This window comes from Mytilus galloprovincialis, chromosome 7 (assembly GCF_965363235.1).
Source record: "Mytilus galloprovincialis chromosome 7, xbMytGall1.hap1.1, whole genome shotgun sequence".
Classification (NCBI taxonomy): domain Eukaryota; kingdom Metazoa; phylum Mollusca; class Bivalvia; order Mytilida; family Mytilidae; genus Mytilus; species Mytilus galloprovincialis.
Window position 1 is genome coordinate 84902457 of NC_134844.1, and position 18354 is coordinate 84920810.

At 31.3% G+C, this 18354-nt stretch overlaps 1 protein-coding gene across 2 annotated transcripts in view; it reads right to left on the bottom strand.

Annotated features, from left to right (window-relative positions):
- LOC143083882 (uncharacterized) overlaps positions 1-18354 on the bottom strand; it is a 54231-nt gene that overhangs the window by 16242 nt on the left and 19635 nt on the right. Inside the window, exons 1-5 of one of the 2 annotated variants that reach the window (XM_076260259.1) lie at positions 13268-13379; positions 8652-8690; positions 7941-8042; positions 7039-7117; positions 6296-6403 (exon numbers count right to left, since the gene is read on the bottom strand). In XM_076260259.1, the coding sequence (XP_076116374.1) occupies positions 6296-6403; positions 7039-7117; positions 7941-7997 (244 nt within the window). In that variant the 5' untranslated portion in view covers positions 7998-8042; positions 8652-8690; positions 13268-13379. Of the gene's footprint in view, positions 1-6295; positions 6404-7038; positions 7118-7940; positions 8043-8651; positions 8691-13267; positions 13380-18354 lie in introns of those variants that run through there. The other variant, XM_076260258.1, reaches the window with a different exon arrangement.

The following is an 18354-nucleotide window of genomic DNA, read 5'->3' on the forward strand; positions in this document are numbered from 1 at the left end:
TACATTGTAGATTGTATAAAACAATGATTTAAGTTGATTCAACTACTATTCTGGATAAAGAAAGATAACTCTAATTGAAATTTCTTGCTATTGCACAATATTGTGCAATTAGATATTTTTGCTATTGCACAATACTGTGCAATTGAAAATACTTGCTATTGCACAATACTGTGCAATTGAAGATTTCTTGCTATTGCGCAATACTGTGCAATTGAAAACTTCTTGCTATTGCACAATACTTAATATAAGAGTTTTGGATGCTGATTTGGACCAACTTGAAAACTGGGCCCATAATCAAAAATCTAAGTACCGGTACATGTTTGGATTCAGCATATCAAAGAACCCCAAGAATTCAATTTTTGTTAAAATCAAACTAAGTTTAATTTTGGACCCTTTGGACTTAAATGTAGACCAATTTGAAAACAGGACCAAAAATTAAGAATCTACATACACAGTTAGATTTAGCAAATCAAAGAACCCCATTTATTCAATTTTTTATGAAATCAAACAAAGTTTAATTTTGGACCCTTTGGGCCCCTTATTCCTAAACTGTTGGGATCAAAACTCCCAAAATCAATACCAACCTTCCTTTTATGGTCATAAACCTGGTGTTTAAATTTCATAGATTTTTATTTACTTATACTAAGGTTATGGTGCAAAAACCAAGAAAAATGCTTATTTGGGCCCCTTTTTGGGACCCTTATTCCTAAACTGTTATGACCTCAACTCCCACGATCAATACAAACCTTCCTTTTGTGGTTATAAACCTTGTGTTTAAATTTCATTGATTTCTATTTACTTAAACTAAAGTTATTGTGCAAAAAACCAAAAAATGCTTATTTGGGCCCTTTTTTGGCCCCTAATATTCCTAAACTGTTGGAACCAAAACTCCCAAAATCAATCCCAACCTTCCTTTTATGGTCATAAACCTTGTTTCAAAATTTCATAGATTTCTATTTACTTAAACTAAAGTTATTGTGCGAAAACCAAGAAAAAACTTATTTGGGCCCTTTTTGGCCCCTTATTCCTAAAATGTTGGGATAAAAACTCCCAAAATCAATCCCAACCTACCTTTTATGGTCATAAACCTTGTGTTAAAATTTCATAGATTTTTATTCACTTTTACATAAGTTAGAGTGCGAAAACTAAAAGTATTTTCGGACGACGCAGACGACGACGACGCCAACGTGATAGCAATTTATCACTATTTTGTGCATTTTTCCTTTGATCTTTTTTTGTGATAATTTTCATATCATGCTACTCGCTTGAGATGGAAAATTATCGCTAGAAACTAAGCATGCACGTGGCGTTGCTAAGGAAATTGACATGAAATTGACAACGTCGTCATAGGTAAAATAGCGATAAAAAGATTATCATTGTTCATCTCAACTCGATTGCCTTTCTTGCTCTCGCCGTCCCGGCTCAAGCGAGAAAATCAATCTCGTTGAGATGATCACCGATAATCTATAAATACGACGAAATTTTTTTCAATTTTTGCGGTCGTAAAAAATTAGGCCAATGTGTGACATGGGGGGTCCAATTTCAAACTCATTATTTTTTTTTGTTTTTTTTTTGTCTTACCCTATTACCAATACTTAAAATTTTAGAATTCCAAAGGTTCAGGCCGAATGAAACAGACATTCTCAATTTTATGTTGAATAATTTTAAATCTCAACAACATTCATCTCAAAAATTTGAACAGAAACCATACTACTTATAAACAAGTTTGGTAATACAACAGTCGAGAAAACTTTGCTCTAACCTCTTTCAAATGAAACTCAATATAGAAAGAAAAATGTTTATACCAAAATTTCCATATTTTCTGCTTAATCATATAATAACAATAAAATTGAATAGCTTAATTTGAAAAAAAATAATAACTAGTGATTGAATATAAAAAAGAAGATGTGGTATGGATGCCAGTGAGACAACTGTCCACAAGAGACCAAAATGACACAGACATTAACAACTATAGGTTACCGTTGAAGTTTTTGCCAATAAAAAGAATCTTAATATATTTAAAATAGTTAAAATAGTAATCTTTGAAAGCCCTGAGTTTTTATGATCATTCACCAAAAAAAATGTCATTTCATTGTACCGTTTTTATGTAATTGTATGTAGAAAAAGCCTTCTATTTTTAGTATTTTGTAACACTCCTGACATGTTTTACAAAGATTGAAAAATGCTTTAAACTTACACAATAATTTACTTAACACATTGCTATATCATTGATTTCAATTACTGATATCTTTTATAATAAAACAGGACTTTCTTTTTACAATGTTTTAGGGCCTTTTAAAATCAAAGAGCTGAAAGCTCTGTGAAAAAATGACGCCACTGTCTCTAATATTAGGATATTTTTCATGCAAGTCTTGATTTTCACATACATGTACCGTTATTAGTTTAACATTGCAACATGTCTGGTTAGCATATAATTGATATTCGTATATATATGTGTGTGTGAAGTGAAGATGACAACTGACTGTTTTTTTAGTACAAATGAATAGGTCAAGACTACCTGAATGATCTTACAGTATCCAATGACTACTGACTGGTTTTTTTCGTACAAATAAACAGATCAAGACTACTGGAATGATCTACAATATCCAATGACTATTAGCTGTTCTTTTGTACTAATAAATAGGTCAAGACTATTTAAATGATCTACAATATCCAATGACAACTGGCTGTTCTTTTGTACATATAAATAAGGACTACCTGAATGATTTAAAGTATTCTAGGTTATGAGATTTTTTTCTTGCAATTACATTTTTCTAAATCAAGAATACAGACCTGTATCCTTTTCAAACCAAATGATTATGAATAGCCTGTTGTAACAAGCTCTTATACCCCACTAGTCCTATAACATATATGACTTCACTTCTTATTCAATTTTTATTAACATTTTAATACCGAAATTTTCATTTTTTTTTTAAATTTTAATGCGAAGTGTGGCACATTGATTGTAATTTTTTTTTATCAGAACAGTAAATAGAAATAGTAAATAATGCCCCTGAAGTCATATGTTATAGGACTATATCCCACATACTCATTAAATAAGTTACGAGTGACGTAGTTATTTCTGCTATAACTTGAAGCAAATTCTCTTTCTGTAGATTAACACAATAGCATAATATTGTTATACTAGTTTTATTTTACCTTGAAGATTAGACAAAAAGGAATACTCTTTTGATTTTTTATTTCATGTTAGTCAGGTAGCTTTATATGAAACTTGAAACCACTTCTTTGCCATATTGATATTTTATAACAACTCTGCCCTTGACCCATATAATTGATATTTATCCTGCAATTGGGTGTCCTACTATACATATACAGCCCTACCGATATCGCTATGCTGTATCTGTATACTATACAGATATCACTTTCAAGCTCCACCCACTGCCGGACTGAGTATTGTTTGAACCTGTGTGACCTCAGAATGTGTATTCCAGTTGCATTCCAATGACGATGACAATTGTCGATTTCAAAACTTGAATGAGTATATGCTTGTGTTTATACAAAATCAAGACAACCATGTCAATTTCAGAATGCCTGTTTAGTGAATGTCAAGTCTGAGGCGTAGGACAACTCGTACACTTCTGTTTCAAATTTGACAATGTTTTGTTATTTGTTTTTACTGTTGGAATTAGTTGTTATGTTGAAAGAGATAATTATTCACCTTGAGCAATGTATTATTGTTGACTATTCGAGAGTCTTTTTTTGCGAACCCGTCTTTAGCGTAATGTGTGATTTTGATATAACTATGCGGGCCTCAAGGTTTTACAAATCGAAGATAAATGCTAACTATGTTAGTTTTTGTGTCTTTCAAAACACAAACAATATATACAGAACTAATTGCAGGATAAAGACAATAACTGTTCAGTGTCTTTAAATATCAGCTGTATTTGTACTTGGCTGGAAACAGGTGTAGTAGCTCGCTAAAAGCTCGCATACACCTTGTTTCCTAGCCTCGTACAAATACAGCTGATATTTAAAGACACTAAACAGTTATCGTCTATTTATTCTTTAACCATATATCATCATAATCATATAGTGAGCTAGTTTTTGATTAAGCACTAACCCACCATCTTTCATGTCAAATTTCTGTCTCCATTTGAGTTGATGCCATTGAACCAACATGGTGTTCAAGTGGTAATGTTATTTGAAATTTGAAAATATTTGAAGTTCAGATTGACAAGTAATGCAGAAAAGATCGTCAAATTAATGTGTACCAAGCACAGGCACTTGTCTCAGAATTTATTCACCCTATATACCTTTATAACACAAGGTACTGAACTCGAGATTTAGAAAAATGTCAGGCGCTGACGAAATTCCGTCATATGCCGATTTCTCGGCTGTCAACCCCATTAAACTCTTCCGAAATAGTATAAATGAAGCTAAATTTGGCACAGAAAATGTTGCTCGTCACAGAGAATTTTCTCTAAATTTCTCGCGATTCCTACACATGCAATGGCCAACAATCATTTCTCGCTATTTCAATTTCGATTTCAAATTACAAGGGCAGCAGAAAATAAATTTACTTCTACCTATTATCTTGGATCAAGGATTTGTATAGTTAGTAACTATACAAATCCTATTTAAATAAAAAAAATGGCAGTTGTCAATTAACATAAATAAAACTAAAGTGATAGTATTTCAACAAAAAAACATACCATACACTAAAGCAGAGTTTACTTTGGATGGTTATAAATTAGAATAAATTGCTTCGCCGAGCGCAACTGGATACGACCGCAGAGGTCCAACCCTGAACAGTTGGGACAAAACTGGACACAATATTCGTGCTTGATACAGGTCTGAATTTGGATTGTAATTAAATATTTGACACATAATAGGTTTCTGACACAGAATAACTGTAGTCAAAGAACTTAGAATTGGTTATATGATTTGAATTTATATATTTTTTGCTTTTGTGCAATTCACTATGCTGTTGTGAATTGAACCCCTCCCCCCCAAAAAAAAGTTAACCTCCCCTTTTTTGCTTTTGTTCAATACACTATGATGTTGCGAATTGACCTCCCCCAAAAAACCAACTCCCTAAAGGAAAAATGTTTACCCCCCTTTTTTGCTTTTGTGCAATACACTATGCTGTTGCCTATTGACCCCCCCCCTTTTTTTTTGGCAAATAGTGCAAAACCTGACATTTCTTTATACATTATTTACAAGTAGTGTAAGGGAGGTAAATTCAAACATTCACAACATTGTATTTTAAATGTATTTCAATTTGAATTACCTCCCTTACACTGCTTTTAAATTGTCTTAATTGTCCATTAACCAGAAAAACCTAGTTTTTCCCCCTTTTTTGCCCCAAATTTCTATATGGTTTGAGCCATAACCCCCCAAAAGTTGATCATATGCATCCCTTTGTAGTAAGGAAACTTGTGGTATAATTTCAAGGAGATTCATACACTTAAACACAAGTTATTGTCTGGAAACTACAAAAAATGCTTATTTACCTGCCATATACCATTTACATAATTCATTGTCTTTAAAATGATCTTACATAAACTTTAACATGTCAACAAGCAAAAGTTTCAGAGTAAATACAAAATGGCTGAATTGACTAGGATTGTTAGTTGTCCTGCCAAAGGTCAGTGGTTTATGTCAGGCATTCTGTCTTCTTCACCAATAAAAACTGACTGCCACTGAATGGCGCTATAGTGTTGAAATTAGCATTAACCATCAATCAATCAATCAAGTTTGTTGTCCAAGTGATTCAGAGGAGAAGATTTATGTAAGCGTTAAGATCTGTCAACATGTTTTTTTTTAAGAAGATCTTTTATTATATAATTATATTAATTCTTTTATAAGGTTTCACCTAAACATATCCTTATACACTTAATTCAAAATTAATAGCACAAATATATCAGCTGCTTTTTAGATGTCATTGAAGAAATATGATCCCTTTCTTTCAGGGATTTATTCTTTTGAAATACGATACCTGTTACCAACATCAATTTGAAGTAAAATAAAAATAGTTTGTAATAATATGTATGCAGTTATGCACCTAAATTATGCCCTACACTGTATCATGACATTGTGTGATTATATATAATTAAGGAATGATCTAAGTCTTTTATGAAAATTATGTCATTCTGACATTGGACACATTTAACGTAAAATTTAACAGTAATAAAGTTTGGTTCAATTAAGACATCTTTCACTTTTTCATATTGAATACATGTTATAATTGAAGGTCATATAGAATTCAGTAAATCAGGAAAATACCAATTATAAGAAAAATAAACCCAAAAGAAATTTACTCTGTATGCATTACCTTTTGTCTTTTGTGCCCTGGCAATATTTCTCAGTCTTTGTAATTCATTCTTAGATGTCCTTTCATTTTTCTTTTTCTTCCTTTTCTCAAACTGGTCTTCAAATGGATCTGAAAAAAATGTAGTAATTCATTTTTAAAAACCTTAGATTTACTACAGAATTCAGAATAATTGTTATTAAGTAACGGTTTTATTTGAATATAGTCTGAGCAATGTATAAATATGATTGACAAGCTGATCTAAAGTGGTGGCTTGCTAATATGTTGCTGTGATCAAAATATCTTTCTGCTTTAGTTTTAGAGGTGAAGCTCATATGACATATGTCAGATGATCATGGATATTATTGCCTGAACCATATTTACAGCCAAAAGACCTCATACTGAAAAAACTTTACCTTATAGGAACAGCAAAAACATGGTCAAGGTTAGGTTACAATTATTGGAGACTCCAGACTACATATTAGTTATCCTACAGATGACGAGTTGATATGATATTGAGGTTGTAAGCGAATTAAAAAGACTCTTGTTACTTGCAAAGTCCTACATTAGAGTTACCTCTCTCACATTTCAGATTTCAGACAAAAATGCAATGTTTTTCTTCTTAACCAAAACTACTGTTATGCTGAAGTTGTTATATTGAAATATATGTATAAAATGGGAGAAAAAAACATACTATGATACCATGGTCATTAGGATAAGAAATGAATGAAACAAACAAATTTCAGCTTTGTTTTTTTTTAACTTGCCTGCATTTTGAGGAACCTCTATCAACCAATCTTTAGTATCATCATTGGCACGTTTATATCCCCATCTAGGTTTATATTCCTGTAAAAGATAAAAACAAATGTACATTAGATAGATTAAAATTCATAACTGTTATGGATTCAGTATAGGTCACATGCTATTCTGCATTGAATTTTTAACAAAACGGAGTCTGGTGTGAGACAGCTTTATCAAAAGTCTGAAAGGGTATCATCTTCAGATTATATCCGAAAATAAAGATAAATTTATATAATCTATTCATTCTTGACATTTTCATTTGATAGAAATATACAAATTTAATTTTAGTATACGACTGAGCAGATACTGCTTGGTACAAAATGTCCACTAAAGATCAACAAATTACTACATTTTTTATGGTTCAGATTATAATAAAAAAAAAAAAAAATCTGTATGTGCGTGTAGATCTACAGCTACATTAATGAAGATACAGTCAATTGTTATATACTAACCTCTAAATTATATAAATGTTCTTTGCAAACATAAAGCTCAAAAGCAAAGGGTACAAAATGTGCCATGTTGTAATGTAATATTTGAGAAAGAACGCAACTGAATTTTAAAGCGGAAATGAACACTCCAGCAGACATATAGCAGGGTACTCAAATCAAATCAATCCTTCATCAAGGCATTTAATGGTTTGTAAATATAGTAGATTGGAATTATTTCTATTAAAAGGTTATTATTTATATTAATTTAACTGCATACTTAATTCATTGACTTATTCAATTAATACAAACTTATATAGAAGAACATGTAAGAACACAGAAAGTGATAACATGTGAACACAACACTATTCAGTATTGAGTAGAGTAAAAACAAAATTTGTATATACTATTAGTCATTGAACAAAAAAATATAATACACTTACTTTCGACTGTTCATCAAACACCATTCTTCCTTTTTTCTTTTTATTTATTCCTTTCATTCTGGCATACTCTTCCCATTTTGTTGCTTTTCTTTTTTTTGGCACCTAAAATATGGAAATAATGATAACAGATTGTTTTTCTGTGATTTTCTAAATTTTATTTAATCTTTTTCTTCAACAAACCTTACAACATATCTATGCAAGCTTCTGTTATCATTTAGGTTTATCAACATGTTTGCAAGTGTTCTAAATTGCATATGTGATCCAACTCCTGTAAATGGTTAATTAAGGCAATATTGTTCATCCAACAATCTCGAGAAGTAATTTAACAAATTGTCTAGATGGACCCAGTAAGAGGTTTGTGTGCAAATACAACTGGTTTAACCTGACCATATTTTTGCCAGTACCAACTCAGGATATTGTTTGTTGGTGTTGTATATATTTATCAAGCTTTAATGTCAATGTAATGCAAATGACTTCATTCATACAACCAAACAACTATTACTATATTTTGTACTATTTCATATTCTCAACAACAACAAAATTCCAATATTGTTAAGACAAATGCCATTATTTTTATATACTGACTTCATCAGCCACCCTAGCAAAATATCTCGATAACCATGCTGATAAAGTTAGTATCAGTAACAAAAACACAATTATTCTTTTTAAGTATTACAAAATTAATTCAGGTAAACTAAAAATCATACTTACTGGTTTTTCTCTAGGGATAAGTGTTTTAACATCAGGTAACTGAAAAGAAAAACAATCTTTTCAAAACAAAGAAATTGTTTGGGATCTCTTTTCAAGCATTGATTACTATGTTTGTGCAAGTTGAAAATCACTAACTTGAAAAAAAAAAAATCTCATCTAAGCAGAATTTGTTATTTATAAAAAAAATTATCAACAGTAATGTAAACTTTCATTATGTTGGATAGCTGAGATGGAATTGTCTCCCTTAGTATATATGTATTCAATTACTTCAATAATTAAAGAACCTTAGTGAGCACGCTCACATACCCCACGTCCCCACATTGTCATTGGAGATATTAAATAAGTGTAAGAAAAACCAGATGCTCCGCAGGGTGCAGCTATATACGACCGCAGAGGTTGAACCCTGAACAGTTGGGGCACAACATTTAAGCTGGATTCAGTTCTAAATTTGGATTGTGATTAAATAGTTGACACAGCATAGGTTTCTGACACAGAATGAATGTGGTCTAATGAACTTAAAATATTTTTTTTGCCTTAACGCAATTCACTATGCTGTTGAATATTAATCCTCTCAAAAAAATGTTTGAAGAAATTTTCTTTTTATTTATGAAATCTGAAATGAGAAAAATTTAACCCCCCCCCCCCCCCCCCATTTTTTTTTCACATCCCCCTTTGCCTTTTCCAAAACTGATCTCAATTCAAATTCCTAATGGAGTTTGCAACAATAACTACTCATTTAAATACATCATAAAATATTAAAATGTAATATAAAGTGCTTGTTATCACTGAATGGTAAAGATTATTTCAATTTATCAGTTGGTAGTAAAAAGTGAATATACATTGTATATTGTATATAACAAAGATTTAAGTTGATTCTGAACAAAGAAAGATAACTCCAATTAAAAAAAATTCTTGCTATTGCACAATATTGTGCATTTAGATATTTCTTGCTTACTATTCTGGACAAAGAAAGATAACTCTAATTAAAAAAAAATTAGCTATTTCACAATATTGTGCAATTAGATATTTCTTGACATTGCGCAATACTGTGCAATTGAAAAGACTTGCTATTGCACAATACTTAATATAATAATTTTAGATCCTGATTTGGACCAACTTGAAAACTGGGCCCATAATCAAAAATCTAAGTGTTTGGATTCAGCAGATCAAAGAACCCCAAGATTTCAATTTTTGTTAAAATCAAACTATGTTTAATTTTGGACCCTTTGGACTTTAATGTAGACCAATTTGAAAACAGGACCAACCAGATGCTCCACAGGGCGCAGCTTTATACGACCGCAGAGGTTGAACCCTGAACGGTTGGGGCAAGTATGGACACAACATTCAAGCTGGATTCAGCTCTAAATTTGGATTGTGATTAAATAGTTGACACAGCATAGGTTTCTGACACAGAATGAATGTGGTCTAATGAACTTAAAAAATTTTTTTTGCCTTTGAGCAATGCACTATGCTGTTGAATATTAATCCTCTCAAAAAAATGTTTGAAGAAATTTTCTTTTTATTTATGAAATCTGAAATGAAAAAAATTGACCCCCCAATTTTTTTTTCACATCCCCCTTTCCCTTATTTCAAAACTGATCTCAATTCAAATTTCTAATGAAGTTTGCAACAATAACTACTCATTTAAATACATCATAAAATATTAAAATGTAAAAAAGTGCTTGTTATTACTGAATGGTAAAGATTGTTTTAATCTATCAGTTGGTAGTAAAAGTGAATATACATTGTATATTGTATAAAACAATGATTTAAGTTGATTCAACTACTATTCTGGACAAAGAAAGATAACTCCAATTGAAATCCAATTGGAATTTCTTGCTATTGCACAATATTGTGCAATTAGATATTTCTTGCTATTGTGCAATACTGTGCAATTGAAAATATTTGCTATTGCACAATACTGTTCAATTGAAGATTTCTTGCTATTGCACAATGCTGTGCAATTGAAGATTTCTTGCTATTGCTGAATACTGTGCAATTGAAAATTTCTTGCTATTGCACAATACTTAATATAATAATTTTGGATCCTGATTTGGACCAACTTGAAAACTGGGCCCATAATAAAAAATCTAAGTACATGTTTAGATTCAGCATATCAAAGAGGCCCAAGAATTCAATTTTTGTTAAAATCAAACTTAGTTTAATTTTGGACCCTTTGGACTTTAATGTAGACCAATTTTAAAACGGGACCAAAAATTAAGAATCTACATACATAGTTGGATTCGGCATATCAAAGAACCCCAATTATTCAATTTTTGATGAAATCACACAAAGTTCAATTTTGGACCCTTTGGGCCCCTTATTCCTAAACTGTTGGGACCAAAACTCCCAAAATCAAACCCAACCTTCCTTTTATGGTCATAAACCTTGTGTTTAAATTTCATAGATTTCTATTTACTTATACTAAAGTTATGGTGCAAAAACCAAGAAAATGCTTATTTGGGCCCTTTTTGGCCCCTAATTCCTAAAATGTTGGGACCAAAACTCCCAAAATCAATACCAACCTTCCTTTTGTGGTCATAAACCTTGTGTTAAAATTTCATAGATTTCCATTCACTTTTACTAAAGTTAGAGTGCGAAAACTAAAAGTATTCGGACGACGACGACGACGACGCCAACGTGATAGCAATATACGACGAAAAATTTTTCAAATTTTGCGGTCGTATAAAAAGTATTAAAATATAAATATTTAGGTAATATTATAGAGGCTTCTGGAAAATTCCATACATCACATATGGAACTGTCAAAACAAGGCACAAAAGTTCTATTCAGTTTGTTTAAATATATGAATAATATAGAAAATATACCTATAAATATACATAAAAAACTATTTGAATCTTTAATAAAACCAATTTTAATGTATAACTCAGAAATTTGGTCTTTGGACTACTATGAAAAGTACTGAGGTCTCAGAGTAGAGCAGTAAATAATGATAAAGATTTTGATTTACTAACATCAATTGATAATAGCTTTATTGAAAAGGTGAATTTAAAATTTTGCAAATTAATTCTAGGTTTAAGGGGGGGCAGGAGGATTTGTTTTTGATCGGTTATTTATTTTTGTAAACTAAGAGGACAGATTATTCATTTTCTGCACTATTGAAGCAAGATTTTTCATTTTCATTATAGCAAGGGACTGATTATTCATTTTCACAACTATATTTATGATAATTCGAAAACATACAACTTTTAAATGATTTGTTTATTATAAATAATACATGTATAGTCAAGTCATTAATATGTACCATTTTAATCAGAATTAATAATCATCCTCTGCATAAATGAATCTTTTAAATTCCCAACTGCATAAATGAATCTTTTAAATTCCCAACTGCATATACGTATTGCATACATACATTGTATTAAAGTTTGGTTGTAATGCCTCTTTTAAAAGTATTGGCAAACATATTTCGCCGAGCGGAGCGAGGAAATTTTTTTTTTAAAGGGTTTTGGAACCACTGAAGGCCCAAGAAGCTATAGAACAAATGATGCAAAATCATGCTTTCTGAGTGTTCCGAAGACCCTTTCATAATCTGAAAATGCAAGTTTTGTATTAATAATTTTTTAACAATATTTTGGTCTAAAAGCAAAATGTATAAATTTAGTGTAAGACTTAAGTTTCTAGGGACAACATCATAAGACCAATGTGCATGATAAAGTAAAAATGGAATTCACATAGTTAAGTCTGTGGCTGTCGTTTTTTTTTAAACTCATGATCAAGTTCATAACAAAATTACTAGATTACAAAAAGAATGCAACACTAACAAAATATAGAAGGGCAATCAATGAACAAAAGACAAATAAATAAGAAATATTGATCCCGAAAAAATCAGGGCTTGACGTCTGAGGGAAAACAGAATTTGCTTCTTGCAAGGCACTCGCTGTGAACACAATTTGATATGGAAACAAGCGTTTAGTTTGAAATTTCCTACATGAAGCATTTAAAATATGTTAAAATAAAAGTGAGGTAAGGTTTCCTGAGACAAGATACCTCTTGAAAGTTAAATAAAACCAATTTTCAGACATATCAAGTATATTTCAATAATATTATATAAATACTTTTATTATTAAAAAATTTGGGAAGTGTTTTCCCGATTTTTTTTGGGGGAAAAGATGAATTTACGAAGAATCTGGTGCCATCTCATACTTTCGATTAGACCTGCTGAGTTATTTATTTTCAATACATTGCCAGTCAGGTAATTTATTTTCAAACTACCACAGAACAAACCATTCATTTTTGTGATTATCATGGCTGAGTTATCTATTTTCAAAATCCTCCAGCCCCCCCCCCCCCCCCCCCCAGAATATCAAATGGTCGTCCCCTAAGTAAAAAGGCAGTTAACATTGCATCAAGGGCAGTTAGGACAATATCCAATAGATGTATATGTAAAGGTTCAAGCACTAAAATATATGGCAAGAGTATCCAACAATTTTTGCAGAAAGTTAGAAATATCTATTCTGATATAGATAATATGGATAATGTGGATAAATTGGTTTTATGTCTTTCGTGTCCGTCAATTATGCAGTATACGGCTCCATTTGTTAAAAAGTCATGGTCACTGAGGAGGGTGGACTCAAAAACTGCATGATAGATACTTATATGTATATAATGTTTTGTTCTTTTGTTGTTATTTTTGTATGATGAATTGTGTTGATTTATATATGCCTTCAACCCCATTGGGGTATAAATGTGCATTTATTCAATAAACTATGTAAATAAATGAATCCAGGGGAATATAAGTAAGGAGAGGGAAACCAATGCTAATATGTTAGGAAGTTAGTTCAGTTTCTTGTATATTCCTCCATTAATTTTGGAGCACTACCCAAAGGGTATAGTTTTAGCAATTATGTACACCTTTAATCATAAGGAAACAATTAATTATATACAGATGACTGAATTTGGTTATAATAATTGTAAATATGATTAAATTTTCTTTGGACTTTCATGCGCAACACACAGTGACAGAATAATCAGACAGTTGATTGCGGCTGCTTAACTGAAAGAAGAAGAGAAGAACAAAACTAATACGGATAAAAGGTGAAAAACTTGTATTTACACTGTACAGATCATACTGCCATAAGATTAAAACACTGATAAGATTTAAAATTCAAAAAAATGGATAAAACTTGTAATTTGTAAATAGCCAAGAGAAATCTTTCTGTGTTGCCCGACACTGCGTAAAGTTTTCGCGCAACACATTAACATTCAGTAATGAATCCGGTTCCTTACCTGGAAGAAGAAGAAGAAGAAAACTTAAAATTAATAAGTTTAAAAAAGTCCACTTGTTAAAAGATTTATTTATGTCAGTGATAAAGAGTTAACATCAAACGAGGTTCCTCATTAGATGTTTCAATAAAATCTAAAAAAAAAAAAAAGCTCATTAATTCATTTTGTTAATTTATTTTAACATGTATTATTACTTGTGTTAAAAAAAGAACATTGAGGGTCATTTTAGAAATATTAAACTTATCATATAGCAACAGGTTTAATTTTCAATCATCAAGTGTTTGAGTCTGATATGGTGATTTTTTCTGACTGGGTCAAGGCTTTTGCAGTTCACAAGAAAATGTTTATAGTCTTCTGTTTCTTCCATACATAGTTTGCACTCTGCAGATTTTGTTGAATCAAAGCGGCCGTTTATACTTTGAGTTTTATACGTTCCAGTAAGTATTCTGGATTTAATTATGCCTTTAGCAACATCTCTCTTGTTGTCTCTGACACTGCTCCAATAGTTATTAGGACTTCTGAAATTCAATTTGCTTATTACTGTATGATTTAATGTTGATTTTGTTTCAGCTAGCCTATCTCAGACCAATTTGTTTTCCATGATGAATCTATCGTATCATGAGTCAATCTTTTCCAGTTTTTCTTTGGATTTAAGACTATCTCATGTGGAGAGGGCAATCCATATGACTTGAGAATATGATCCACTTTGATATACCAGCTGTTGGAGTTCTCATCTTTTGTCCCTAATTGTCTGATTCCTATTTTGTACTCAATTGAATTTGTAACTTTTGAAATTCTAAGGAGTATAGAAATCCGTGTCGTTCAGTTGTTCACTGGATTCTACTCCAAGCAAGATACATATTGCAGCGTCTGCAGTTCTTTGGGGGTAGAGATCGCAGATGTTTAAATGTCTTTTTCTGGAAATTCTCCAATTTCAAAATATCAGTCTTAGTAAAATTCAGAATTTCAAAGCCGTATAGCATTTTTGGTATGACAAATGTTCTCCACAGTTTTAATAAATATAAAATCAACGGATTTACTCCATTTATTCCATGCAAGCCTGGTCCCATGAGAGAATACATGGTAGCTCTAGCAGTGGATATTCTGTTGACTACATTTGGGGTATTTCGGTCTTGTCTTTCAATACCCAGATGCTTTATGGTCTGTTCTTCACTAATCTACTCCTTGAAAAGTTCAAAGTTTGATTCTTTGTTCTTTTTGTTGACCATACTATTTCCTTTTTTTTATAGTAATGATTTTAACTCTATCATTTTTTGTACAGCTTTCAATGATACGGAGTTGAGTTGATGCATCCTGTTCAGAAGTTGCACTTAGCATAATATCGTCTGCACACGTTGGACAACCTAAGTAATTGGTTCCGATCTTAAATCCAATATGTGTTGCTTCAAGTGTATCTAGGATATTCTTATTGTATGCTTAATAGAAGTTGCCAGATAATATACTTCCCTGCTTTACTCCTTGCTCGTTTGTGAAAGCTTGCGAGATACATCCTTGAGATTTTACTTGGGTTGATGTATTTTTATAAATAATAATAATAATAATAATTTATTTTATTAAAGTGTCACATACTTGTCTACAGATTTTTTATACAGATAATATACATTGCACAATAATAAAATAAGACAAATACCCAGCCTAGAAAGGCTTATGAGACACTATATATACAAATATATATCTATTTAACAAATACAAATTAAAAAACATAATAAAATGTTAAAAATGTTTAAAATTGTCCGGATATTTCACATCATAAAAAAAAATAAAAAAATAAGTAATTAAAAAAAAGACAAAAAAACAACATGTCTTTTAAAAATAGAAATGACAAAATTAAGGTATGACGTAAAAAAAATAAATGGTATGTGATAAAAAGAATATATTTTAAAGAGGTTATATAAACAGATTGCAGAAAATAAAATGAAGTTATCTTGTTGTTTAATTAAAAACCTCTCAGTAAAATAGTAAATAAATAGAACATGATTGAAATGAATTAAAAAAGCAATTAAAAAATTAAATGTAACTTTGACTTTTACGTAAATACACAATTATATGTGATAAAAATTAATTTTGTATTATTATCCTTTGCTTCATTTATTACTGAAGTGATTAAAAGAGCAATGTTTATTGAGGAAGCACCTTTTGTGAAACCTTTCTGTAGTCCATTTTGATGCTTATTCATGGTACCTTCTAGCTCCTAAGCAAAGTTCTAAAACTTTGCATATGATAGAGATGACAGTTATTCCCCTTTAATTCGATGGAATTGTTGGATCCTTGTCTTTTTTATGAACAGGAGTTAAAAGTCCCTTTTTTTTTTTTATAGCAGCAGGTACATGATTTGTGTAGAATATGTTATTGCTCAGAGTTGTCAGGTAGTCAACTAGAGCTATACCTCCGTATATAAGATGTTAAAAATTCTGATGTTAGACCGTCTACATCTACAGATTTCCGCTTTTTTATTTGTTTTCGCTAAGGCCACACCAATTTGATTCCTTGTTCGACGGACCCGCCCGCACCTATTTTTTTCAAAACAGAATATTTCTATTTTTTTTAATATTCCCGCTTCCCGCATCCGGAAATGTAATCATGTCCATTTCCCGCACCGTTTTTTTTGGGTAAATATTATAAAAAGATATCAACATTTGTTTTTAAAATCAGTCTATATATAACCTGTATATAACGATTTAAACATAAAAGCACCCCACCACACTGTGTATCTGTGAGAATATTTGTTTTAGCATGAAACCTATAATAATTCATCAAAAGTGAGAGTGCTCCGATGTAAATTTATAACAGCGGGAACTGTAAAGAACCAAAAATTGGTTTCTTTCCCCCTTAGGGAGCTACCATTTGATTTTTATGGGGGGGGCTAGGATGAAATTTGAAAAAAATAGGCAGGACAGGAGTTTTTAGTAAAAAAAAAAAGGCAGGATGAGTAACTTGGTAAAAAAAAAAAGCAGGATGACAATTTGTGTAAAAAAAGTCAGGATAAACTAGTAAAAAAAAGGCAGGACCGAATAGAGTAAAAAATAAAAAGGCAGGACAAAGATTACAACTAAAAAAAAAAGCAGGACAAAATTTTTCATCCTAGCCCCCCCCCCCCCCCCCCCATAAAAATCAAATGGTAGCTCCCTTACTTATATTCCCTATTAAAAAATGTTCGTTGTTAGAATAAAGTACAAAGAACTTCTGAAGGATTTGCCTTCAACTGCAATTATATTGTATACTGGCGAAACCAACTATCCATAGCCGCTGCATGTTTATGCACCTGTCCTGATTGATTCAGGGGCCTGTCGTTCAGCAGTTATCATTTGTTGATGTGGTTCATTGGAAGTCCAAATAATTATGACGTCTGGCAAGGCTATTTTTTTCTGGGACGCTAGGAAGGCGTCCCAGAAAAAAATTAAAATAGCCTTGCCAGACGTCATAATTATTTGGACTAGTTCATTGGTATTTTCCGGTTCGGATATATAAATTAGATCGTTGGTTTTCCTATTCGAATTGTGTACGCTAATAATTTTGGGGTCCTTTTTAGCTTGCTGTTTGGTCTGTATCAAAGCCCTGTGTAAAAGGCCGTACTTTGACCTGTGTTTGTTATTATCAGGTTGAGAACAACCCTCCCTCAGACAAGGTCAAGGGGTCATTTTACTGATGTAGAAAAGAAAATAGAAATACCAAGGATTTTTATAGTTCTTCTATACAAAACCTTTGAAAACTTAGAATTTTGTACTCAAAAAGAGGAAAGTTACATCATATGTTAAACAACTTTTTCTAAAAGAGGGGTCCACTTATTTTGAATAATATTAAACTGTTAAAGTAAATGTGTTAACATGGTTAAAGTCCAGGAATATTACACAAATTCTTGGACATGTTTTGACCATTTAATACCAGATAGATATATAGTTCTTTGAGAAAATATGAGCCCTTTTGTACAAACAAATATATTATATTTTATATTGATCCCTCATAAAACATGTAAAAGGGATATTTATAAATTAAGGGGTTGGCCCAAAACTGATTATGACTTGGATTGAGAATTGTCTCATTGTCAGTTACACATACAATGTACATAGACCAGATTTAATTATTTCTTGGTGAACAGGGAAAAAATACTTCAGAAATTAAGGAAATGTCAAAGTACAAGTGATAAATCAAGTTTTAATATTGTCAAAACCTACTATTTTATGTTTACAAAAAAAAATTATAATCGCTCGCCTTTACTTTTCAAGCTTCGCCTCAAAATTTTTCAAATTAAATATTTTTTTATTAAAATTTTCAAATCGCTCGCTCGCCCCATATTTTGGAGTCCAAAAATCCGTAGAACAAGAAATTAAATTGGTGTGGCCTAAGTTTGCAAAATGTTCTTTAAAGAGTTCATTTATATCATCCGGTGTAGAAGCTTCTTTATCTGGAGTTTGCAGCGTATGAGTGAATTGGGATG